Source organism: Pseudonaja textilis, chromosome 12, assembly GCF_049901715.1.
Source record: "Pseudonaja textilis isolate UNSWEBS1 chromosome 12, rPseTex1.2, whole genome shotgun sequence".
In the NCBI taxonomy this organism is placed as follows: domain Eukaryota; kingdom Metazoa; phylum Chordata; class Lepidosauria; order Squamata; family Elapidae; genus Pseudonaja; species Pseudonaja textilis.
In genome coordinates this window covers 21583204-21609251 of record NC_142001.1, presented here as the reverse complement: position 1 = coordinate 21609251, position 26048 = coordinate 21583204, and the positions used below count along the sequence as shown (strand labels likewise).

At 55.1% G+C, this 26048-nt stretch overlaps 1 protein-coding gene across 1 annotated transcript; it reads left to right on the top strand.

Moving 5' to 3' along the window:
* Positions 1-405: 405 nt before the first annotated feature.
* FRMPD3 (FERM and PDZ domain containing 3) lies at positions 406-25987 on the top strand. The gene is made up of 16 exons (XM_087941264.1): positions 406-756; positions 10393-10483; positions 13802-13959; positions 14400-14502; positions 14869-14914; positions 15828-15932; positions 16543-16650; positions 16914-17045; positions 17922-18041; positions 18275-18411; positions 18705-18831; positions 20123-20212; positions 20311-20490; positions 20633-20777; positions 21408-22232; positions 22964-25987. The coding sequence occupies exons 1-16, from the start codon at positions 696-698 to the stop codon at positions 25585-25587; spliced, it is 5052 nt and encodes a 1683-aa protein (XP_087797390.1). The 5' UTR covers positions 406-695; the 3' UTR covers positions 25588-25987.
* The last annotated feature ends 61 nt before the right edge of the window (positions 25988-26048 follow it).

The window sequence follows — 26048 nt, the reverse complement described above, 5'->3', positions numbered from 1 at the left end:
CCCTCAGCCCCGCATTGATTGCGGATAGCCTCAATCTGAAACCTACGAAGCGAAGTAGGGGAGCCCCGGAGACGCGCTCGCATTTCCCAATCAAGACCATTTAAAACCTACGGTGCCGCTTTTTCAGAAGGCTGCGCCAAAACCCCTTTCTTGAGCTTGGAGGAGGGAAAAAACCCCCGTAGTGCAGGGCTCCAGCCGCCGCCGCCGCCCTGCAAGCCCGTTCGCAGCAGAGGCGCCATTCACGGGGCCAGAGGTTGGGTGGTTTCCTGCCGGTGACGTTGCCTCGCTGCCACCTGACAGGCGAAGTAGGGGCGAGGGGCCCTCTTTATCGCGAGGGCCTCCTGGAAGGGATCTTGCCACTCCCGCTCCCCTTCGGCGCGCTCCCCGGGGCAGATATTAAAGTGGGCAGCGAAGGGCGAGCGTCCCGAGCAAGGCGGGGGAGCGGCGGCATGCGAGACAGGGGATTCGGCTGGTGAGAGGCGCTTCGGGAAAGAGCCAGGGAGGGCTTTGACGCCGCCGTCTCCCGCGCGCTCCCCTCCCCGCACGCATCAATCCAGCCGCCGCCGCCCCCGCCCCGGCCGCCTAGGCCCGGTGGCGTTTCGGGAGCCTCGCCAGTCCCCCCACCCCGCGCCGCCTTGTCCGAAGTGCAGCCGCGAGCGAAGGCAGAGCATGGAGCGGCCAAAGGCGGCCATGCCATGCCCTGTCGCAGCCTCGCCGCCGTCCCAGTAGAAGCGCAGCGGCGGGAGCGAGTGCCAGGTAGGCCCCGAGGTTCTGTCTTTCTCCGTACCTCCCGCAGTCCTCACGAAAGAGGGCTGCTTGGGCAGTCGGGGAAGCCGTCGGCGGGCGTCGAGGGGCGATGCTTGGGCTCGAGGGAGCCGCGGCCGTGGCCGCACCACGCCTCCTTTGCGGGCAGCCCTGCCCCTCCGGCTGCGGTCAATCCCCGGGAAGCCCTCCCGCAGGCCGCCGAGAGCTCGCCACGCAGTTCTCTGTGGCCGCAGCGTTCCGTGGAGCGCGGAGGGCGAGAAGGTTCTACGGAGGAATGAAGTCAATGATGGAAGCCTTGCCCCGGCAGGCCGTTGCACCTTGCGGGCGCCTCGGTTTTCGGGCAGCCCTCGCGCTAGCCCGCACCGGGCAGGAACTTGCTGGTTTCTCTGGGGACACGGGGATACCGACTGGTCTGAGGTTGCTGCGGCCCCGCCTCTTCTCCGAGCGGGCCTGTCCCTTCGCTCTCCCCGGCCAAAGCGCTGCGGTTCCCGGAGCCCCTCCCGACCAAAAGAGAAAAAGGACCTTCTCTCCTTGAAACAGCGTTAGCGTGAGAGCATCGAGCGGCGGCCGAAGTGGGCTTCCAGAAAGGCGGGCAGCAGGGAGATTTACCGCGGGCCTTCTTTCCTCCAGCCCAATTTAGCAGGTGAGTCTCCCCTCCGCTCGCCGGCCCAGCCTGCCTTCCGGCGCCGGGTTCACCCTTCATTTCTTAAGTCGCGGGGCGGCGGCCTCTCCCCGGCACCTCCGTGGCTCAGGTGATGACGGCACCGGGGAAAGGAGCGCGGAGAGGCCCGAGGAAGTCAGAAGCGCCCTTTGCGGAGCCCCCGGCCTCTCCTCCCCCTGAGAAAGAAGCGGCTTTCTCCATCATCCGGGCAAGTGAACGGGAGCTTGGCGGCCTGGACTCGCAGTTGCGGTGTCCTTAGCAAGAGATGTCCTTGTGCCGCTGCCTGCCAGGCTTCGAGGCCGAGGGTTGGCCCGGGAGCCACTTTCTTCTCTGGGATCTGGAAAACTGGCGGGGAGTAGCGATATTTTCCCGGAGCCACGGAGGAGAGAACTCTTCCGTGGACGCTGCTGGGGCTGGGCTGGGAGCAGGCTCTGCTGCTTTCCCAGTGACCGGGCAGAAACTCCAGGCGTCCTTTCCATTCGGAGTCTTCCTATACCAGTTCTTAGTTTTCGGCTGGGGAGGGATGACAGGCGTTGTGGGGGGGAGGGGGGAACCAGCTGAGCTGAGCATCAGGAAGGTCTCACAGTTGGCATGGATGCTGTGGAGGGCAGGAGGCTACTCTGGATCTTCTCTTGGGGTAACTTAGGCAAGCCAATTAAGCAGAGCAAATGGGGGAAGGGGAGAAGCGGGGAGCCGAATCTTTCAAACAACTCCTGCATGGGGGGAGTCGTTCTCTAAGAACCCAGTCAGTTTCAACTTGGGGGGCTAGTTAGGGAATGGGGAAGGAAGAGGGCGGCTAGAGCATAGAACTGGCCACTGATTCTGGGTAAGCCTCTTAGGGGCAATTGGCCACCCACCCAATATGTTTAAATGAGATGCAGAGGTTAGCACAATGCCTGTTGTATCACTACCACTGTGCATATTTACTCTTTTAGCTTGTTTCCTCTAAATTATAAGTAGACAAATTTAGGTGAGAATTTTCTAAAAGAAGGAAGGAAGTCATTGGTATGGTGGAGTCAGGGAAACTAGCAAGGATCCTTCATGAAAGCCACAAGCCAGGAAGATGCTGACCCAGTGGCTGTGGAGCCAAAGGAGGCTGCACTCTCACTTCCTGGTAGGGAAGTGTGTGTGTGTGTGTCTGTCTGTCTGTCTGTCATTTCATTTCATTTCAACCATGAAGATTTTCTCCCTTTCCTCATAAAATGAAAACAAAAGATTTGGGGGCTTGCATGAAAAAGTGGGGCTTGAAGTATTTTGTGAACAGGATGAAATTTTGTTTTTGACCCAATTAACCCTGTTGATCAATGGCTCCCTCCTTTGCACCTCTCCCAATGAACTGAATGGCCTTTTGGTATGTTAAAAACAACTGCAAAAATGTATGATCATATAAAGTATTTTTGGCTATCAAGAGATGGCTAAAAACCCCAGTTTTGCATTTAAATTGGGTTATTTAGGATATATATTCTAAAATCTGACATGTAGCTCCCTCCCTCACGTACATACATACACACTTACATACACACATACAAAAGCAAAAGCAGTCTTTCTCATTACTGAACTCTCACACCTATCATCCCTAGCATAACATTATGTGTGGGGTGGGGGTGGGGGAGGCTCTGGAGAGCCCATGTTTCTGTTTGCCTTGCCTCATCCCAGTTTACCATTCAGGCTCTTTTCCCCAGGATTGGCGGTGCTTTTGCAGCTAGAGACCACCAAGACAGGGAAGCTCACCCATTTCCTGCCTGGCACCTCACAGGTCCCCTTCCTCTTTCTGGCCCTTGAAATGGGAGGGCAACACAAGGATCTGCTGGGTGTGAGAGGGCAGCATCCTGGCAGAGGCAACTAAATATCCCTCTGCCGTGGCTAGAAAGAGATCTGAAAGACAGAAGGCCAAGCAACATCTAAGCTTGAGTCCTTGGATCATGATAAAAAGCTCCATCTGTGAGGCAGCCAAGAATTCACGCAGGAGCAGAAAGAGGTGGAGGCAGAAGAGAGCCTTGGGGCACTATGACCTCCTTTGGGTTTCTCTAATTAGGCCTTTCAAGAAGCAGGTGAAAGCCAGGCATTTGTTGAGGGGCTACTGGCTTGGCAAGGAGGCCATGGGGCACTGCCTTTGCTGGAAACCTCCATGTGTGTGTGGGGTGGGGGGTTCAGCAGAATGTCCTTGGACCCCAGTCCTGCTAATCAACCCCACCATGAGAAAGGAGGTGGAATTTGGAATTAGAGTGATGGGGAGGCTGCCCTGAGCAACAGGCAGGAAGGGGAAAAAAGAGAAATCCAGAAGGCCAGGATCCTCCACTTCCCTTACAGGACATCTGCTGGGAAGAAAGCAACAATGAGAAGTGGGGCTGGATTCAGGCAACATGAAAATGGGATGCGGCGGAGATTGTGTCAACTTTGCAAAGCATTGACATCACAAGAATATGTTTTGGGTCATTGCCCAGCACCATTCCACAGTTGTGGGGTTCTTCTGAGGGATGCTCACTATCTCCTCTCTCCTTAGGACTATAAGGCATAGTTTGTGCAATAGCGAAGTGATAGCAGCAGAAAGCATTTGCCCATGGCCCATTTCTAGCCTGAATGGCTGTTGTGGGGAAATCTGCCTAAAGGCCACTGCATTACAGAAATCTGGCTTAGCTTGTGCTTAGCCCTTCTCTTGGAAATTAGGGCATAATTTGGAGGCTCTGGAATTTGAATTCAGCCTGCCTTTGGGAAAGAAAGATAGGTCCTTTTGCACCATACTTCTTTGGGAAACAGATGGTCCATTATCAGCAAACAGTAGTTGGTCCTGGTCCTGGTCAGTCTAATTTATTCCTTTCACTGGATGGAATTCAACAAATAATTCCCTACTATTCCAAAATCCTTTTCACATGTACTGTTGGCAAACCAGGTACCTAAAGATTCTTCATCTGATAACCATCCCAGCATCTTCAGATGTTCAACAGTTGGTTGCCTCATGATTTCCCAAGAAATCTTCCTGGGCACCAGGGTCAGACTGACTGGTCCATAGTTCTCCAAGTTTTCTTCTTCCTTCTTTCTGAAGATAGAATCAACATCTGCCCTTCTCTAGTTATCTGATACTCGTTTTCCATTATTTCTCAAAAAGGTTCAGCCAACTGTCAATAAGTTATTTCAGGACTTTAGAGTGCAACCTATTTGGTGTGGAACTTCTGCACACAAAGTAAATATTGCCAGGTATATTGAAGGCTCAAATCCAACCTTGCCCCTTCCTGCTTTTCATGATTGCCTGGTGAAACATATAGACTCTTGAAGGAAATAGTCAGAATATAACTTCTCTCTTTCCTTTGTTCCTTGTTATCATTTCTTCATCTCCATGAAGCAGCTATATAGTATCCTGCTTTATTTTTTCTTTTCTTTGAAAGAGACACCCCACCCCCACCCCCGCTATCTCCTTCTGGGTCTTATCCTTGCTGATGCTCCCTCTGAACTTCCAGCCTGTCCCTCTGGGCTCTTCCTCCAAGGCCTCTTTCAAGCTCCTCATTTTGTCTTTCTCTTCTTCAGATCTTAACCAAACTTTGTGTAGTCAAATTTGCCTCTTCTTTGCCTCATGGAATTGCTCATAATTTTATTGTCCATCTTAAGCTCTTTTTTTTCTATTATCATATGGTATTATTTCATAATTGCCCTGATCTTATTAAAATTAATCCCCCTTTGAATCCAAGCCATGGATTTGATTGCTGTTCAGTTTCCCTTAAAATCAGGAACGTTGTTTTATGGCTTCTTTCCTGCTTTCCTGTTCCTGCTGCTTCCATGCAGATGTTCCTTGAATCGGAAGGGAGCTTCTAGACCTCTGATCCTACTTCAGGTATTCCATCCAGGCACCTCCAGGAAGGTCAGAGGGTCAGCCATCCCAGTAAGAAATGTGTGGGAAGATGGGCTCCACGGTGTTCTGCCAACAGAGGTCTAGGAAGTAAAATTCCTCACCCCACTGTTTCACACCTCTTGGAAAAGTCTGTGATTTGCTTTGGGAAAACACCACCCGTACTTTTAACAATATTGTATGCACTCCTTTCTTCACTTATTTTTATTCAAATAATTTATATTCATTCAAGTTTGCCAACCTCATTCACTTGGACTGCTTAACAGATCTGGATACTATGGAAATGCAATATAATTCCCATCCCTTTTTATTGTTTCTGCTCCTCATCATCTAATGGGATGTCCATTCAACCAGGGTATTCACGACTCCCTGCTTAAACCTTTCAAATATGTGTTCACACAGCAGAGACTGACAAAATGAAAAGACAGGCATGTAAATTATTCTGGCAGTTCTATTGGCACTGCTGTGGGGGAGGGAAGGCCCCAGGCCCCCAGACTGCAGAAGCACTTACAACAAACCAGAAATCCCTTAATCTTTATCTCTTGGTTATTCAAAACCATCCATGGTGAAGATTCATCAAGACTTATGCACTACAGCAAAGAGAACTACCCATCACCAAAACACCTCAATTTATTATGATGAATGTCCCAGTTTGTCTCTCCTAGAAGGAACTGGTCTATCTCTGTATCAATTGTAAGAGAAAATCCTGGTGATGTTTGTGGAAAATAACCTGATTCGATCTTCACCATCCCTGCAGCATTTATCCCTTACTCGGCACTCTTGTATGGGACTCCCTCCAATGTAAGACGTATATTTTCTTCCACACTGTACTTCATTCATTCATTCATTCATTCATTCATTCATTATTGTGTAGATAAAATTGATCTTCACCAGTGATTGAATCTGGAGAACAAAGAGGTGGAAGAATTTCTGCTTGTCGTGGACCATTGGGTGTTTTTAAGGAAATGGCAGCAGGAAGAGATTTGACTGCATTACATGGCAGAACAAATAAAGAAAAATGCCTGAGGGTTTAGGATAGAAAATTATATTTAGGTGTCAATAACATTGAAAGCTGTAGATTAGGATGCACTTCTTTATCCATAGGATGAAAATCTCCAGAACGACAGGGTAAATATTTTGCCAGAATTTTCTAATTGTCTTGGGTTGATAAAGAACTGATTTTCAAGCAACTGAATTCTGCTAACAGTCAAGAATTTGTCACACTGAATAGTCTGTTTCCAGGCAACCTTGTTAGCTAGTGAACTAAAGTAGTTTTTTTTAATGCACATAGAATAAGTGGAATAAATAAAAACCGGAAATGTAGCTAAGGCAAGGACCTCCCCACTGGCACTAAGGTGAGCTCCAGTGCATAAGTCTCCATCCCTTGCAAAAGGCTTTGTGCATCAGTCACGACTCTCTGGAAAACAGCAGGAAGCACTGCTGGCCATAGTCTTTCCAGCTATTTCAGTCTGTGGAGGACTTGCTTGGTGCTCTCCTGCCATTAGCTCTGATACAGGCTACTTGCCAAAAGGAGGCAGGCAAGGAGGGGGCGGCACTGTCTGCACCCATCCTTCCTCATGCTGCCGGTCAACTGCCAAATCCAGAAGAAGGGGAGGAGCAGCCTGCCTGTTGGGCAGCTTCAGGAAGTGAAGCTATCCTGTGGGTCTCCAAGCAGCCAACAACCTGGCTAGTGACAACCTATGGGAGCTCAGCAGCCTTTCCCTTCCAGACAGCAATCGCCTGCAGAAAGCTGCCGGTGCTGAACAACGGGGCCACAGGGCATCTGGCATCGCCATGCCAAGACGGACCCAAAGAGTTGGCTTCTTATAGTATTCAGTCCAAGTATTTGGCTGTAAAGGCAGCTTCCTCTGCATTAATAAACAGTTTGGTAGCCTCACAAGAGGCTTATGGGTCTCCCCTTGCTCTGCGCAGCTTGTCTCCCCAGATGTCTGCTGTAGGGACAGGGATTTTGCTAACCTTCCCCACCTCCCCCCAATCTCTGGTATAGAATTTGTACACCTGCAGTTTTTCACAGGCTGCTGGAGGGCTGGCAGTATCTAGCCCAGATCTGCAGCGGCACTGCAGCAGCAGATGAGAATCCCTATGTTCCAGCAAAAAAGATCCAGCCTCTGCTGGCGGTTCCTTTTTTAGAACCCACACAAGGGATGCGAAAAATTCTGGGAAGCTTCATGTGTTCCTTAGGCCGACTATGAAGTTTCAGAATCCCCTGCAGAATCCCAAGGTATATAAATCAAACCCCAAGGTTGCTTCTCTTCATCGCAAGAAAAGGCCATCAAAGCCATCTCCCCACCGAGGAGCAGTTAAGTCTTTAAAACAAATTAAGCATACAGAATCATAAAATGCCAGCATTATAAATACAACTTTAATTAATGCATAGGCTATAATAACTTGAAATTATATACTTATCAAAAGAATAATTTGTGTTGTCTATGCTTATAATTGTGAGATACTTAAAAAAAACCCATCTAATATAAAATATAGCAAATGGTTATTTTTTAAAAAATATGTTCACTCACCATTTCTTTGAATCTACATTTACTTTTACACTGTATTATAAGAATTGTAACATCTTCACAGAATCTGGCTGCATGCTAAGTTAGGCTTTGCTGAATTAAGCCACTCTTGCTTGGATTCCCATGTTGCCTTAAGCCAGAATAGAATCTTAAAGGAAAAAGTGTAGCTGAAGGGCCCTCCCCACCATGCCTTTCCCCCTTGCACTCCCTAGTGGAAACGGAGTATCTGCCTGCCAATTCCACTTAGCCCTGTGTAACTTCAGTCATTGCCATCCATCCCAGCCTGTCCCAGAAAACCTGAGAACATATTGTTCCACATCCTAAACTGCCCCACAGCCTGAAAGGGATGGAGGAAGCCTGCCTTGAGAGCAGCTGTGCTGGATCAGCTTGAGATCATAATTGAGGAAGGCGGGTGGACAAGTGATGAGGAAGGGGAAATGCGACCCTCTCCACTTCGTCCTCCTGGGCTGCCCTTTGCCAGAGGAAGAGCTGCTTTTGTGGTGGCCTTTCCTCTGACCAGCCAGGGTTGATGCTGCCATGGGCTTTGGGTGCCTGCCTGGGGGGCTGATATTCCTGGGCGATTCCCAGCCTCCTTTTCCTGGTGCTGCTGCTGAGAAGGGGCTATGAAGTAGTAGAGCGAGGCTGCTTAAAGACAGGAGCAGCAATATGAAGGACCCATAGCAGACAGAGGCTTTATGCATGTGGTGGATAATAAATTGAGGGATTCTGTTAAATATGGAAACACATCCTTTAATGTGACTATTAAATGAGGCTAGAGGCATCACAAGGAATTCTGTAATATTTTCCATACATAGAGGAAGTAATCAAAGCCTCTTAAAGTTTCAGTAAAATTAGCTGGAAACCATGAAAACCATGGAACCGTTGCCTGTGTTATTTCTCTCGGCATCTCAGGAGGAAAGACATCTATTTGAAGCCCTCAAAATGGGGAGACGAAAAAATCACGGTGGTGCCATCCCAGTCAGCTGTTCTTTGGCCCAGTGGGAAAAATGTCTGAGGGCTTCTAATGTTTGTGGGCAATGTATCTCTTGGGTTAATTAATAACAGGACTTAGGGATTTGCCCCTACTCTGTGTATGGAACTGTAGACTTCAAAAGTTAAGGCAACACCCCTCAACCCAATAAGATGCTCTCCCCCAAAGAGCAGAGCAAAACAGACCCCAAAACAGATCACAAGGGGAAGAGCCTATCTTGCAAATGTTGGCTGTTTTATGGAGAGGGACTGGATAGGACACCATCTGTTTGGATAAACCCATCCCAACCCCACCCACCCCCAGTCTTAACTGTCCCATTTGACTAAATTTAGGAAGGTTCATCTGCCAGGTCATCTTGGCCCACTTAACCAGCACTACCCTTTCCCCAAGCCCCATTAGCTTTTATTGATTATTTAATAAAAAGTATTAATTTTTTTACCATTTTAATTTTAAAAATTAATAAATTCTAATGCCACCCATCTCCCATATAAGGTGATTCAATATGGGGACCAGGGACTCTGGAAGCTGCAAGCAAACACATATGAAGCCCCCTGGGATGGCATTGGAACAGGGTTAATTTGCTGCCCAACTCCTGTCAAGCAATGCACTCCCCTTGCTCTCCTCTTGCCTCCAAATGCTCCTTGCCACCACAGACTGAACCTTGCAGCACCTTCTGCTGGTGTCAGTTCAAATCAGGCAACCTGGAAAGCACAGGGGAAAAAAGTATTTTAGCTGTCCCACATCCTTTGCTCTCAACACTTTCCCCAAGCAAGCCAAACAGCGCAGGCTTTCTCTCTCAGAAGCACTTCAGCACCCTGGCCAGCACCCTCTGCCAAGGGAGCCCGGATGGGAATCTTGCACTCATTGATTGTTTACAAAATCATCCTACTGCGTTTCAGTGATGAGTTATCTCTCATGTCCTCATAATGAACGATCCAAGCCCCAGTCCTCTCGCCAGCCCGTCCAAGGCCATTTCTGAGTCTTCCATGGGGAAGGGACTCCCTGAGATTATTGGCTGTCCCTTCTGTTATATCCAATGGGGAAAATATCAGCCCTAAAGCAACTTTGCTACATTAATCAGAGAAATAACAATCATAAATCCAAGATGAAGGAAGCCTACATTATTCAACATGTTGGGTGTCCTTCGTAAGGGGTTGCTGAGAAACCGGCACTCCTACTCCTTGTCCCGAAAGAGAAGGGCCTGTTTAAACAAACTGTCTCTCCCCCTCTGATTGACAAATGCGCCAAGCCAGAGCCAGAGCACGGAGCAGTTTTCTTGCCCTCCTTTGCTTGGCTATTTGATCTCTCCTTGGCAGCTGAATTTCCTCCCTTCCAGTCTGCTTCTCCCCTAAGCTCTTCAAGTCTCAGTCCTTCCCTAGTAGATCCTGGGGTTCTCGGGGGGGGGCACTTCCCTGACGCAGCTCTGCTGTGAAAGGACCTGTGAACTAGGTAGCAAGCAGCTGCTTGGTGCTTGCCAGAGTTTCTTCCTCGCACGCTCTTTGGTCCTCGCTGAGCCAGGCAGCTTTTTAAGATTCTGATCACAGATGGGGCTGGATTTCGAAAGCTTGAGAGCTCAGAGCCTCCCTCGCTCTTTCCACAGGCGCCACCATCGCCAATGACAAGCGAAGGAAGCAGCAGCAGCGAGCAGGCCGGAGCAAGCTGTCCCTGCTCTTGGGTGCTGGATGCCGACAGTGAGTAACTCGCAAGCAGAGGAGGATGCTGGGGGGCTCCAGGCTAGTGGGAGGAAAAGTGGGGCAGCACTCACTTTGGGGTCTCCTGCTAGGAATGGAGGGTTTGGTTGTGCTTGCATCAAAGTGGACCCTCTGAAGCAGCCTCACTCCTCCCAGATTTATTAGGAGGAGCCAGAATTGCTGAGACAGAATTCCTTGGCTGTATCCAAGCACAAGCTAGGCAGCAAAAACTAGGCATGAGGAAGAAAATCAAGCCAGAGATTGGGCATACAGATATTAAGGGATTTTTTGTGTGTGGAAGTCTTACAGGAGAGGCAGGAAGAAAACTTCTTTGCCTGGAACAGCTGGGACTGGCACTCGGTAGGCCTTTCCTTGAGCCAACCAGAAGCTTCCTGCCATTAATTCCTGGCTTTTACCTTCTGCTCTGGTGCCATATTCTGTCACTGAATAAGGAGGGCCCACAACACCTTGAAGGTCTGCTTAGTCCAAGCAAGGAGCGGAAAACTCAGAGTGCCTTAAACAGGCAGCCCCGGGGCAGATTTTTCCTCTCCAGAAAACGACTTCTGGTCTATTTTTGGCTGGTCCTGGAGCAATGTTTTTCTTCCCATGGGATTTCCCTCCTAGGACCAGTTCCATGAAATTGGTTGGTCCAGAGACAAACTGCTGAAGGGAATTAAAGTTAGGCTCCCCACCTTCTGGGCTGGTTACATTTAACCCAAGCAACTGACTGGACCAGCCTGGGTTGTCCATCAGATCAGAAAAGGGTTTCAGTGGCGTTCTGGTGCACAGGCCCCATGGGTCTCTCTCTCTCACGCTTATGGATCTCCCTTCTGCATCTCCTGCTGGCAACAGGGAATATGGTCAGGAAGGTCCGTTTGATCTGAATAAGGGCAGCATCTCAGGACGAGAATTTCACCTGGGCTGTCACAGAGGATCAAGAAGCCAGAAGTCTTTGCGTGAAAATAATTCCTCTTCAGCACATCTCAAGCACCACTGAGGGAAACAGCCAATCTCTGAGCAGGGCCACAAACCCATCCCCCACCAGCATGCACACCTGGAGCTGTGCCAGCAGTGGTGGCATTGCAACCCTATTTACCTGGAGTGGGATTTGGCCCATTTTGCTCTGCTTCCTGCAGGGGCTGTTTGTGCCGTTTGTCCCGGGAAGCTCTGCTGCGGCCTTCCTCCAGCTGGGACAAAAAACAGCCCCTGAAGCCTTCTCACCTAGAGCCCCATCCAAGGAACTGGGCTACCAGTCCATAGAGGTTCTCAGCCATCCAGGTCATGGCTGTCCCAAAGGTGCCTTTTCAGGAGGCAACTGGACTTTCGTGTTTCCTTTTTTGAAGACGTTTCCCTTCTCATCCAAGAAGCTTCTTCAGCTCTGGCAGGATAGTGGGGAATGGGAGGATTTAGATTCCTTGCAGACAGCTGGACATTTGCATCTTTTTAGAGGCTCACTGAAGCACTTGGATCCTTGGGGTCGGCTGAGTGGTGCTCCTGGTCCCAGACTACAGACCACCTCATTCTCTTTGGCCAAGGCACCTGCTGATCGTTAGGGAATGTGCTGAAGTGTACCATCCCAGGAAGATTCCTTGGGCTTTGTCACCAAACTGACAGCACTCATCAGGGTGCACTCAGAGGTGGCACCGACTGGGTGTGTCCCCGCAAAGATCATTCTCAGCAATGTTTTTCCTTGATTTTTCTACAGCAGAGATCTGAGAGATCCAGGAAAATCACCACTTGCTAGTAGGATTTCCATCCAGCTTCGTGCCTGGCAATGGGGACACTTATTGGCCTAGAACTCTAAGGATGTATACTAATTATGCAAGCTGCTCACAATTCCCACGTCAGCCTAGGAAGGAGTAAAGGAAGGCCACTCGTTTTGCTCCCCTGTGCTTGCAGGTTGTGGTGGGGGAGTGGTTGCGCTTGCCCAGAGATCTCAGGGAAGCCCAAGCGCTGCTGGCATTTTTGTTCAAAGGAAGAGGAGAGCGGAGTGAATGAGGTTTTCCCTAAAATGCGGATCAGGGAGAAAAGCAAGGAATCCTTCAGTGCCAGAGGCAAGGACCTGGCTGAGAGAGGCTAGCCGGGCCAGCCAGCCAGCAGGAAGGCAACTTGCCTGCCTGCTCAGAAGAGCTCTCTAGCCAGTGGCCACAAGCATCTAAAAGCCCTACGTTTGCAAGGGTCCCATGACCTCCCCGCCCCCCAAGAGAGGCTGGGGAAGCAGGGCTGGAAGCGGGGGAACCTGGCTGGGCCAGAAGCAATGTCTCCTGGCAAGGGGAGGCAAGGGGCCCCCTGCTCCTTCTTAGGAACCCTTAGGGATCCTTGGCTTCCCAGCCGTTCTCCTTGGATTCAAGGGCAGGAGCAAACCAGGTGGGGAGTGTTAGATTCAGCTTAGAGTCCGCACAAGCGGAGAGGCCAAGTGACAGGGGCTGTTGTCCTTCCTTAGATGGAAGGCCTTCCAGCCAGAGCAGAGGACCTCCGGAGGAGCTGAAGGATAAGCTTCAGCAACTTCAACCTTAGGCAGGCTGGGTACCATTGTGGCTCAGCCACCTTCGGCCTTCATGCATCAGTAGCTATATCGGCTATGCCACCATGAATCCCACAGAGCCCCAGCCCAGACAGGTGGGCCTTGAAGCAGGTGTCAAGGTGGGGTGGGGAGGAGCAGGTGAAGGAAGGAAAGAGAGAACACTCTGGGACATCATCAGCAAACACGAGATCTAGCAACAGAATGTTAATTTGTACTGAGAGGCAGGAAGCTGCCAGTCAGCCCCGACCCCAGGCTTTCCCTGGTGGTGGCAAGAGCTGCACAGGAGAAATGCCTCTGCCTGACCTCCCTAGAGACCGGGGGGTGGGGGGGAGGGGAGGGATGCCCCCCCCCTTCTCTCCCAGAGCAGCCATGTTGGGCAAAGGAAATCTCTTCTTGGTAGAAGATGCTCTAGATTGCTGGGTTTACTGAGCACTGGCACTCCAAGAAAACACATGTGAGAGGATGACAGGACCCGTTCCACCGCCTGAGCATCTGGAAGGGTGGATCTCCCTTCTTGCATTTCAGGTTGGAGCTGCTTTCCTCGCTCCTCCCTCGAGACTCCTTCGCAGAGCGTGGTCCTCTGGCACGCCAAGTGCCAGGAGATTCAGTCTGGGAGACTCTGTTCAGTCTGGGTTCAGTCTGGGAGACAGGCAAGGCTAACTGTGGGGCTGACCCCTCCACTGGCATCCGGATGGTCCCCCCGGGCTCGGAAGAGGAGCCCAGGTGTATCCAAGGAAGGGGGCACAAGCAGCTCCCACCCTCATCTCTCTTGTTTTGTGTCTCTGCATACCTAGGCATGTGACGCAGGCGGAGCACTGCTGGGATGATATGGAATGTGACCAGTTGCCTGCAGACGCCCTTCGACAGGTGAAAGTCCAGCGTCACCCTGTCTATGGATTCGGTTTTGTGGCCGGAAGTGAGAGGCCGGTGGTAGTTCGCTCGGTGACCTCAGGTGCGGCAGGAAATGCCCCAAGGAGCGGGGCCAGTGAAAGTCACAAGTACAAGGAGTTTGGGGCAGGGGGGATGGGGGATGGGCATGGGGGACAGCTGCGTCAGGATCCCTCCTTCCCCAAAGCCATGAGGGAACAGGACAAAGTGGGAATGTGCAACATTTCAAAACAGGCAATTCTGATCATTTCAAGGTCAAAACAGCGCCTTTTAACTACAGAGAGCTTGGGTCGACCACCCCTCCCCTCCCCTCCCGATGGTAAGGACAGCCTGTTCCTGGCCCCAGGGATTCCAGCTGCAAAGGGGGGCGCAGGCAGTGAGACCGCACAGCCAGGCAGGGGCTGAGGTGCAGTGGGGCCACCAGCACATGACGGAAACCTCAAAGGCCACACAGGGCTGCCATGCCCCCAGCCAAGCTCACAGCAACTACCCTTTCTTTGGCAGGAGGGCCATCAGAGGACAAGCTGTTGGCAGGTGACCAAATTTTGGCCATAAATCACGAAGATGTAAGTGACGCCCCCAGAGAAAGAGTGATAGAACTTGTCAGGTAAGAGCGGGATGCCAGAATGAAAGGGGAGGAAGCCTTGGAGGACCTCCAGGGCAGCTTTGGAGAGTCTGGGCGGCTCCGGAAGGGGCTGCCTTAAGCCCACCCAGGGCTCTTCCCAGAATTGACTGCTGGCACGTTCTGCATAATCTTTGGGGTAGGGAAAAGGGCAACCTGATCCCCCCACCCCCGACATCGAGGGCTGAGGCATCCTAAGCAAGTCCATGGTTGCGGGGGGAGTACAAGGCAGACTTGGGCTTGCAAAGAGGAAAGCCCCCCCCCCCTGGACCCAGGGAATGACTCCCCCTCTTGCCGCAAAGCTCCACGGAATTCTCCTGAGCGCAGCTGCTTCTCCCCTTCTCGTTGCAGAGGCGCCAAGGAGGCCCTGGTCCTTACAGTGCTACAGACTCATCAGGTGGGAGCCCACCTTTATGCCAGCAACTATTGTTCATCTCACATGCAGAGAAATGGCTGGTTCCCCCCACAACGGGCTGGGCCACAGGCTTCCTGATCCCACTCAGCCCCCGCTGCCTTGTTGTGCAAACGCGACATGGGGTGGAAGGAAGGCTGGGTGGCTCCAGCTGCCTGAATGTGCTATCCCCAAGCCAAAAAACAGCCAGGGCATGAAAGGGAAATGCACCCTTTTCAACAATTAGCAGCAGCAGCAGCAGCAGCCTCCACCACCGCAGCCAATCTTGGCTATTCTGGCGGTTGTGCCCTGGAAGGGCCAGGGTCCAGGGTTCACGCCGCAAATGCCAGCAGGCCGAAGGGGATACTGCTACTGCGGCTGCTCTGTGGCCCAGAGACAGCACTGGTTTTCTCCTCTGTTGATAAACTGGAGGCGATGGGGAGCCACCAGGCCACCCACTGCAGCATTCCTAGGACATTCTGGGCCCGGGTTTTCTCCGGCCTTCTTGGGGCTCCTTTGCTCTGGGAGTGGGGGGGAGAGCCAACTGCTGGCCTTTACTTCCCAGGCCACCAGCAGAGCAGCGGGGAAGCCACCTTCCTCCCTCTCTGAGCTCGAGGGGCAGGACAGCTGAACAGTCAATGGTGCCTATAGTGGCGAAAGTCAGCTCGGCGCCTTTCTCCTCCAGAGGCTGTGTGGCCATTGGCTGCGGCTCAGGGTGAGAGCCATGAAGGCACCTAGCGGTCACCCTTTGGAGAGCAGCATGGCCAGACCCTCGCTGGCCTCAAGCAGCAACGGAGGCAAAGCCTTTGGCCCATCAAAACCCCAGGGGGCGGGGAGAGCGTCCAGCCCAAGGAAATGGTCTTGGCTTGCAGGCTTGCTTGGTTGGCCAGAGCTCACCTCACATGCATTCTCCTTGCAGTCCCCCAAATCAGCCTTTATCAGTGCAGCCAAAAAGGCAAAACTGCGGTCCAATCCGGTGAAAGTTCGCTTTTCGGAGGACGTCACCATTGGCGAGACTGATCCAGTGAGTGCCTCCCCAGGGGACCCCTCTGCTCCCCTCCCCCCCCTCCCTCCCTCGCAGCATGATTGGGGGAAAAGCTCTCCAAGGCTCCCCTTTTCACTGCTGAGGCCAGCGGATAGAACGTGCCTCCTGCGCCGATTCCCATGCCCAGAAACTCTGGTGTGGGGTGGGAAGGGCCCTTTGAGACTCCTGAGAAGGTCCATGTATCTCAATTTGGTATGGAAGTAAAGGGGGCCAAGTTGTTTCTGGGAGCATCTGTCAAACTTCCCCCGGATCTGGAGGCAACCGTTTCAGTTTATGTTCCAGTCCATGTGGAAAGTCACGGTTACAACTTTTTTGGGCCAGTCAGGCGGCAGCTGAGCCCTCCCCACACAGAGACCAGGCTCATGGCTCTGCGCTTTGGGCCTCCAGCCTCCACCTGGTCTTCCGGCCCGGCTGAGAGCACCTCTGGCGATCAGGGGTGGCAGGGGGTGCATGTTGGGCCAGTCCTCCGGGGTCTCCTACCAGAGTTCGTTCCCCCCAGTGGCTGATCCCAAGTGTGGCTGATGCGGTCTCCTTTCCCCCCTCCCCTTCCCTCCTGTTCCTCCCCCCCGCCCCACGGGGTTTCCCCAAGGACATGCTGAGGAAGGAAGCCCTCCTCCTGATTCCAAACGTGCTGAAGGTTTTCCTTGAGAACGGACAGATCAAGTCCTTCACCTTTGATGGCCGAACTACTGTCAAGGTAGGGGGCTGCCACAGGCGACCCACCAGGCTAGTCCAGGGGCGGCTTCCCTCGGTGGAGAGAGGCACCCTACGGGGATAGTACAGATACGGCCCAGCCAAGGTGAAATGGGGGGTGGGTGGGTGCCTGGCCTCATTCCTTTAATTCTAAGGGCTGCTAAACTGCTGGCCTCCTGTCCCTGGAGAACCTCCCCCTCCATGCTAAGCCTCCCGGGGAGGTGGGGGGACACCCCCGCCCATTAGCTCCTCTCTCCCTCTGGCCAGGATGTGATGACCACCCTGCAGGATCGGCTGTCCCTGAGGCAGATCGAGCATTTCTCCCTGGTCCTGGAATACGCCAGTCCCGAGCAAAGCCACAAGTTCCTCCTTCTGCAGGACAAACAGCCCCTGGCCCACGTAAGCGCCTTGCCCCAACCCGTCCGATGGGGGCTTTTTCCTCTCTGCTCCCATTGGAAGGGCTGCTGACCTGCTCTGCTCCTGGCATGGCTTGGAGGAGCGGGAGAGAGGGGGACTGCGGACAACACCAAGGGGGGCGGGGCGGGGGGGGCGGAATGCTTACACTTCAGAAAACCGGCTCACGGCTCCCTATTATTGTGCAAGCCAACAGTGCAGTGCTGGGCTGTCCAGCATCAGCAGAGATAGGATGTTGAGATGATGCCACCACTGGTCATCCACCCCTGGAATACAGTGTCCAGTTCTGTTCCACAAAATACAAGGCTGAGGAATTGGAGGACAAACAGCAAAAAAGCTAGTAAGACTAGATGCTACAAAGAAGAGAAGGCCAAAAGCCCTCGTGACCGCAGATGCCAAAACTTTCAAAAGCTATTCCAGGAGGAGGAGGAGGAGAAAAAAAGGGGGAAGGGGGCTTTATTCTCTGCAGGATAAAAGAAGGACCAGGCATCGGGTAAGAGCTTTCCAGAGATCCAAGCTTGAAACATGGAGCAATTTCCTGGCTCTGAGAGCCATTAAGGACAGCTTGCCTTCTGGAGTCATGGAAACTCCACCAGGGAGGCTTTCAAGCAGAGCAATTGCAAGTGCAAAGCTGCTCTGGAAGCCTTCCTGCCCTGGGGAGATTTTGTCTTGCCAATCTTGCCGAGTGTTTGGGCTGGGAATGGAGGAGAGCCCTGAAGGGGGCTTGAAGCCGGCGCAGCGTTGAGGGAGGCAGAGGCGGCCCTCCACTCTGCTTAGAAAAGCCGAGCCAATTCCCACCTGCCAGGTGCAGGCCTCCCAATGCCGAGGGTTGCAGGGAGGCTCCCCTCTGCTTCTCCACAGGTGGTACAGAGGACGCACTACCAAGGAATGCGATGCCTCTTCCGGGTCAGCTTCTTTCCCAAAGACCCCGTGGAGCTGCTGCGAAGGGACCCGGCAGCCTTTGAGTACCTGTATATCCAGGTGAGCAGGGGTGGGGTGGGAGGAAGAGCCCCAGGGGCGGGGGCGCCCCAGGTGCACAGCGCCCCCTTGCTTCACAGCAGGGGGGCTGGCCCTCCTCCTGCCTTGGCCCAGGGTGGTCTGCAACTGCCAGCCAGCGGCCCCAGGAGCCCAGCAGTGCTGGGCCAAGACCTGGGCAGGGGCTCCCTGGGGGTGGGGGAGCAGCTCTTCTGAGCAGCCTCCCTTTCTTTTCCCAGAGCCGCAATGATGTGATCAGAGAGCGATTTGGGATGGAGCCCAAGCCGGAAATGCTGCTCGACCTGACTGCCCTGCACATCTACATCACAGTTTCGGCCACACGGCCAAGCCAGAGAGTCTCTCTCAAAAGTGTCGAGTAAGTTCAGCTTCCCCTCCCAGTCACACACAAGCCCCCCCCCGAGGGTTCAGAATCCCCCCCACCCACCCTAAGCTGGCCTTTGTGGCAATGTTCCGGCCTTCAGCCTCCTCTGGTCAAGGACCTGGCCCTTTGCGGACCCTTTGCCCTCCTCCCTGGCAGTAGATGCCACACGTGAGCCAGAGGGTCCCATGCCTGTCTTCACCAGCCCAGGGATCCCCCGAGGGCAGCGGGGAGGAGGAGGGAAATCCACCTGGCCTGCCTCACCGGCCCTCTCTCCCTCCTCCTGCCAGGAAAGAATGGGGCCTGGAGCCTTTCCTGCCCCCCTCGCTGTTGCAAGGCACCAAGGACAAGAGCCTCCGGAAGGCCCTGTCTCAGCAGCTGAAGGCTCATCAGAACCAGCCCCCCTGGGGCACCAAGGCAAGGCGGGGGTGCAGGGAGGGCCCCAAGGGGACGGAGCAGAGGAACCCCTCTGGCCCAGAAGGTGCTCCACCACAGGCTGTACCGGGATCCCCAGAGCCCTTCCAAAGTGGTGCTGCCTCCCCCCACCAAAGCCTCCTCTCTGGCCAAGTTGGCATCTTTTCACATAAGATTCACAGGAGCAGGGCCAGAGGGCATCTAGACGGATCTCTGCCGCTGTGTTGCTCTGCGCAGGCTGGTAGCGGGGCAACTTAAACATATCCAAAACCAAGTTTCTTGCTGAAAGGTAAATTGGTTCTGGAAACAAAATTAGCCTCTGTTGCAGAGGAAGTTGGGAGCTGCTTTTATTCCTGAATATTAGACAGGTCGTGTGTTCTGACATGCCATTAGATGTGCATAATCTACCTAAAGAAAAAGTGTACAATGGCTTTCTTTTTTCTACAAACTGTCTTTCCCTTGGACGTTCCTCTGTAAATAGCGCTAAACGGCATAGGAAGGTTGATAGGCAATTCTACCTAATGTAAAATAAGCTGATGGAGAAAAACATCCCCCCACCCCCACCCCCAGGTCCTTATTATTTTTATAGATAACTCAAGGCGGCAAATTCACCTAATACCGTTTCCTCCTCCTATTTCCCCCACAATCGCCCTGGGAGGAGAGTTGGGCTGAGAGGGAGGAAGTGGCCCAGCCGGCCAGCCGGGTTTTATGCCTAAGTGGGGATTAGAACGCCCCCCACCTCCTGGTTCCTAGCTGTCCAGCAAGGGGGCCATGAGGACACAAGCAGAAAGTCCGAATCTCTCCTGGCTTCACACTCCTGGGCTGACCAAACCTCCCTCCACCAGCCCAGCCCAGCCCAGCCCAGGGGAGGCCCCAATCCAGCATGGGTCAGCAGGGCTGCAAGAGAAGCCCCCCCCCCCCTCTGCCCTCAGAAGCAGACTGGCCACCCCCTGCTGAACCAGGCAAACGGCCCCTCGGGCGGTTGGGCCACAAGCCAGCTGGACTTTTCAAGGTCAATGCCAGCGTGTGATCTTGTGCTCAGTCAACAGCTGGCAGCCAGGGCAGGTCTCCCACTGCAGGACTAGTTTGCATCCATTTGTGGCTTGGCTGGCACAGCAAAACCCAAGCAGAACCCTCTGCAGTAGTCAAGCCAAGGAAGCCTGCTAGAGCTGAACTGCTTCAACTTCCAGAGAAGCCACCTGCATCCTGCAGTTGCCAGGGTAGAGTAATTCTTGAGGGGATCTTGAAGGCCCCTTGGCACTCTGACGGAGAAAGATGCCATCTCTCCCCCCAGATCACCACCACCCAAGCGAAGCTCCACTACTTGCGCCTCCTGAATGAGCTGCCCACCTTTGCAGGCGTCCTCTTCACCACTGTGGGACTGGTATAGTAACCCTGGCGTGCAAGGGAGGGGAGACCACCGTGACGGGCCCCCTGCCAGACCCCAAGGTTGGCCTCTGACTGGCATCTCATCCCGCACAGGGTGAGAAACAGCCAGCCACCACCCTTCTGGTGGGGCCTCGCCATGGCATCAGCCACGTCATTGATCTGAAGACAAACCTCACCACCGTGCTGTCCGAGTTCAGCAAAGTCAGCAAGATCCAGCTCTTCAGGGAGAACCAAGGGGTGGCCCGGGTGGAAACAAGCATCCTGGACGCCAAGGTAGGTCCAGCGTGAAGGACTCCTGAGCAGGGCAGTTGTGGAGCCTTTCGTGGCTAGGCACATCAGCTTCCCCGCTCGAGAAGGTTGTCCCGTGGCCAGGCAAGCTCCTGACCCGTTTGCCTTCTCCTCCCTTCCTTCCCAGCCTCTGGTGCTGCTAATGGAATGGCCAGAGGCCACCAACTTCACCTGCCTCATTGCTGGCTACTGCCGCCTTCTGGTGGACTCCAAGCAGATGATCCTTTCCCGACCCACCAGTCAGCCACCACCGCTTCCACTGACCAAGGCAGGTGCGTTTCATCCTCTGAGATTTGTGCCCCATGGTCAGGTTTCCATGTTGTCCCTCAACATGGGGGTTCCAAGGATGGGCCTTTCCCCTTTGCCCAGGTCCCTCAAAGGGGAAGCAGCAGGCTTGCCAGGAAAGCGCCCCCAGCACATCCTCAAGGCCCCATTGCTCAAGGAAGGGGTCCTTCTTTGTGACTCTTGGTGGCCAGTCCAGAGAGCCTGAGCAATGCAGGGGGAAGAAAACCTCCCTCTGGCCACATAACCCCCCCGGTCAGTTTGGGAGAACGGTGGCCGGCATTGGCCCACCTTCTTCCTTCCAGGCACCTGATCTTCGTATGGGTATGTTGGAGGGCAGGCCATCCCTGGACCCCCCACCACAGCTCGGGAAATCTTCCGATGGGAGGCAGTTTGCCAGCAGAGCTGCAAAACTGGCCACTCTGCGATTAATCGGGAAGGGCAGGAAGTGGGGAGGGTAAGCAGCAGACTGGACACTGCAGACCCTTGGGGCAAGAGCATCTTCTTAGTCTGCTCATGGGAGCCTTGGCTGACCTAGCTGCCAAGTGGGCAGGCACTGGCCCTCAGTCGCCCCGGCAGGAGGGCACGTTGTTTAACAGCCAATGTGTGTTTTGCTCTAGACAGCAGCCCGTTCCTCGGCCATCAGCCTCTGGCACCAGCAGGGCACCTGGCTAGGAAGGAGAGCCGGCTCCTGGGAGGCCCTCTGCCCAGCCCCGCAGATCCCCTGGGCTCGGAACTCCTCAGTTTTTGCTACCTGCACCTGCGGGAGCGCAAGAAGGAGCCCAAGAGCAGGACTGACGTCAATGAAAACCTGATCCTCTCTGAGGAGTCCCGGCCCCGGACCAAATCGGACCCCACCTCCGAGAGCTCCGGGCAAGACTGCCATGGGGCTGCCCAGGACTGTGAACCCCACGGCCCAGAGCAGCAGTGCTGGGCCAACAGAGCCAGGGCGTACACCCTGGACAGCCAGCAGGGCAGCCAGCCCCAGCACCTGTACTGTGACTCCTGCAAGGCCCAAGTCAAGCGCCTGCAGCCAGCCCCTCACCGAGGCGGCCATCGTGGCCCCACCCAGGACAACATGGTGGACCTGACCTCCCTCCCCCCTCCAGGGAGCGATGAAGAGGAGGATGAAACCACCTCCCTTCTCCCCATTGCTGCACCGCCTCCCGGCTTCCAAGACAACAGCTCTGACGAGGACGACTCTAAACGCCGGGTGTCAGCCGCCGCCGCCGCCGCCGCCATGGCAAAAGGGCAGGAGCCAGGACGCCAGCTCTGCAGCCTCCTGTATGAGGAGATTCCTGTGACGCTCATAGATAGCATGCCAATGCGGACAGTCCGAGATCACGCCCAGGACCTGGACGATGCTCTGGTCTCTACGCTGCAGGCCCTGGAAGCTCTGGCGGCCTCAGAAGATGGTGCGGCCCCACAGCCGCAGCAGACGGCAGGTACCCCACCCCCTTTTTTAAGGTGGTTCCCATCAGATTGCACCCAGCAAAACAGCAGCACCTCCCAAAACCTGCACGCTTAGACCAAAGGGAGGGGCACTGGCATAGCTGCCTATGGAAAAGGGGAGGTGGGGTGTCGGAAGGACCCTCATTCCCAGGGCGGAGGTGCAGTCTGTGGCTGGAGCCTTCCCAAGAGCTCTGAGGGCAGCAGCGGCTGCGCATTGGAAAGACCGGACTGACTGAATGCCTCTCCAGCATATTTTAGAGGGGCTGCAGCAGTCCATCCTCAGGGAAGAGGCCAGAATGCAGCACAGAAAAGGGCTCTTAAAGCGACATTAAGACCACCACACCAGCCCCCGCCAGCTCAGGTTCATCATCTGGGGAAGCTGGGCTGGCTGCCCAGATAACCCCGCAAAGTTCCTCCTGAGCCCGTGCCAGAACTTGGGCCTCCAAAAAGATGAGAGGTCCAGCAACAGCCAGCATACGTGCCCCCCCCTTCCCCCCTGGGCAGCTTTGCCTTTGAAGCAGTGACACATAGATACAGACCCACACAGTGGCGTATCTTCCTTTCATTTAAATTAGCAGCATTCTCCCCTTCCTTTCCGCCTCCCTGGTTGGCTAGGGCAAGCAGCCAAATTCATCCAGGGGCTGAGGGTGGGCTTGAGCTTCCTCTAGGAGGAGGAGGAGGGCTTTCCCCACCCGACTAAAGAGCATGCCTTCTCCTCCTCCAGGCCTCATCGTTCTGGCTGCCATCACCCCAGAGTCATCAATGGACTCCGGCCACGAAACCAACTCGTCTGAGATCCCCGCCGTCCCTGAGATTCTCGCCGCTGTGCAGCAACGCCAGAACGCTGCCTTCTTCCTGACTCAGCAGCTTAGCAAGGAAGGCCACCTGGCCCGGAAGGACCTTCCTTTCCGCATCCAGGCTGGTTGTGCCCACGGGCCGCCTTGGCATCGAGAGCCAGACCCAACCTCAAATGCCAGCTGCACTACAATCAAGCGAGAAATGGAGAAAGGCTGTGCCCAGCCCTCACAGCAGATTGAGCTGCCCAAAGCCAAAGGGACAATGCCCGAGCCCAAAGGCTCCATCCCCTGTGGAGCAGCTGCAGCCCCACAAACCGTGGCCGTCCCTGCCCTAGGAAACAGCCACCCGGAGAGTGGGCAGAGAGCAGCTCCTGTCCTGATTGCACCAAGTCTGCAGTCAGTCGGCCACAAAGCCTCCCTTCCAGCCGCCCCCGCCCCCGCCTTGCCCACGGAAGGCAGCACTCCCCACTGGGGTCCCCAGGCCTCCTCTGTGGGCCGGCTGCCTCCCAGCCTTCCCTGCTCTGGAAAGCAGCCAAGCAGTGAGGCCTGCCAGTGGAACCCGGGACTCCCAGGCAGTCCCGGAAAAGTGGTTCCCCCTCCCCTGCCAGCAGCAGAAGAGGAGAAGCAGGCACCCCAGAGCTGCCAGCCAAAGGGGAGGCCAGAGTGGGCAGGGCAGCTGGGGGCAGAGGAACTCCTGGGCCAGGGAGAGGGTGCCAAGCCACCTGGCCAGAGAGAGACACTCGTCAGCCAGGAGGAAAAGGGACAGCACGAAACTGGTGCCAACAGCCGCAGCACCCTGAGCCCCCCATCCTGCAAGAGTCCACAGGGCGCCAGCAGTCCCAGCGGGGAGACTCTGAAGGGGAAGGTCCCCCCAGGAGGTGCTCAGACCGGAAGCCTGCCCTCCACTTCCATGCTTTCAAAAAGGCCCGAAAAGGCGCTGGCCATTACAGCACCAGACTCGGATCTCCCGGCTAAGCCTAAAGTGCCCAAAGCATCCTTCCACTTCAAGAGCCTCATTTCTGCCACCTTCCCAACCCGACTCAGGAGAGAGACCGATGAGCGGCAGGCTCAGCTGCAGAAAGTGAGGCAGTACGAGCTTGAATTCCTGGAAGAGCTGCTGAAGCCAAAGGCCAGGAGAGACCCCGTGTCTCCGGATCATCTGGACCCCTCGGCCACAGGCCGCTGCACCTGCCAGGTCCGGACCAGCCCCGTGCAGACTGTGCCAGGGATGTCCAGGGAACAGAGGCGGAGTTGTGACTGCAAGCGGCTCAGCCGAGGCACCAGGCCCCTGCCCGGCCAGCCAACGGCACCAGGCCTGGAGAGGCAGAGCAGGAGCAGAGAGCCGCCGCAGGCAGAAGGGCCAAAGGCTGCTGCCGGAGCCCCTGCCAAGGGCAGCCGTATCAGATCCACCAGCCTGGAACTGAGAGGTTGCCGGCCTGGCCCTGAACACAGCCTGTCGTGCCTGACCACATGTGCCTCTCCTGGGGAGTGCGTAGGAGCTCCCCACTACAAGAAGTTGATGCGGCGCTACAGCGTCAGCGAAGTTGAAAAGACGGAGCAACCCTGCCCAAGTTCTCCAGGCTACCCAAGCCATTACCTGAACAAGCTGAGGGAGGCCCCTGCCCAAGCCGCTGCCTCGAAAGGTGAAATGCAGGACCCCCACCCCGCAGCTGCAGACCCCTCTTATGTCGAAGTGACTAAGAGCCAGAAAGGCGGTGCTGGGCTTCCTTTTCAGGAGGACATCTATCCGAGCCCCCCCAGACTGCCAGAGGAGGATGGAGACAGGCAGAGGTGCTGCTCCTTTTGGTACTGCTTCTACTACAGGAAGTGCGACATGGCTGATGATGATGGGAGTGAAAAGGATGAGCTTTCTTATGCCATTCCCATGCAGATCCTCCCAGAAGGGAAGGTCGGCCACCAGGCAATCCCAGTGGTGAGCAGAACCCTCCAAGTCCTGGATGCCAGTGTCTGCAGCTCTCCAGACAACCAGACCCAGGAGATAGACCTGCGGAGCTCTTCCTTTGAGGGCAGCCTGGCCAAGATCCACGCCCTGAAGGGCCGCACCTACACCTGGCCCAACGGGTTCCTGGCTGTGCAGCTGGACACCAGTGAACTCTTGACCATCCTCCGGCAGTGCATCATGAGCCCCGAGGCCCAGGAAGGCAAAGCGGATCTCCCTCAGTTGACTGGGTACAAGCAAGAGTTGGCCCTGAAGTTCAGGGACTTCCGGGCCTCCTGTCGCCGAGTGGCCGTGGTCAACAAGAGCCCAACCCACATGCTGTTGGCTGTGAGCAGCAGCTTCCAAGTGCTGGGAGGCTTGATCGAGACCTTCGTGCGGCTGGTGAACGTGCTGCGCTCGGGCTCGCAGCGCCGGGCACTCTTGGCCAAAGTGGAAGAGATCGTGAGGAACTACACGTTCTTGCTGAGAGCTGCCGAGGAGTCCACCGCCCGAACCGCCCACCGAGGGGACCAGGAAGCCGAGCAGCCGAGCTCGGCGGCCTCCGTGGTGAACACGCTCACGCGCTCCCTGAAGACACTGATGAGCAAGTAGATCAGTGTCTGCGCCGGAGTCGGGCGCCTGCCCAGCCGACACCAGGCGCCTGGGCGCCGCTGGGAGAGCGAGGAGGGCCGCCGCGGACCGAGAGGCGTCCCTTGCCCCGTAAGCCCCGGCTCGTCTCAAGGGCCGAAACCGCGAAAGGCTCCGGCCCAGGGAAGCCCAGCCTGGAGCTCCTGCTCGCCCCACCTCCCCAGAGAGGCCCCGGGGCTCGTCTCCGCTCCGGCCACCCGAAAGGCGCGGATTCGCCCGGCAGCCGCCTCGGCACTTGAGGCGGCTTCTCCCTCCGTCTGCCACGGCCGGGAACGGCCACGTCTTCGCGGCGGGAACTGCCGCGCGATGCCCGCGACCCCGGAAAGGACTCGGGGGCCCGGGAGCCTCTCGGCGCTTGGCCGAGCACAACGCCTCGCGTGGACTCTGCTCCCCCGCGCGACCTCGCCGCCGCCGGGCCAAAGGGG

Excerpts from the sequence above, each read along its gene's own strand:
- FRMPD3 (XM_087941264.1), top strand. The coding sequence starts at position 696 with ATGCCCTGTCGCAGCCTCGCCGCCGTCCCAGTAGAAGCGCAGCGGCGG. Across the intron at positions 17,046-17,921 it reads ACAAACAGCCCCTGGCCCAC|GTGGTACAGAGGACGCACTA; the intron begins GTAAGCGCCTTG and ends GCTTCTCCACAG. Across the intron at positions 20,491-20,632 it reads CAAGCATCCTGGACGCCAAG|CCTCTGGTGCTGCTAATGGA; the intron begins GTAGGTCCAGCG and ends CTTCCTTCCCAG.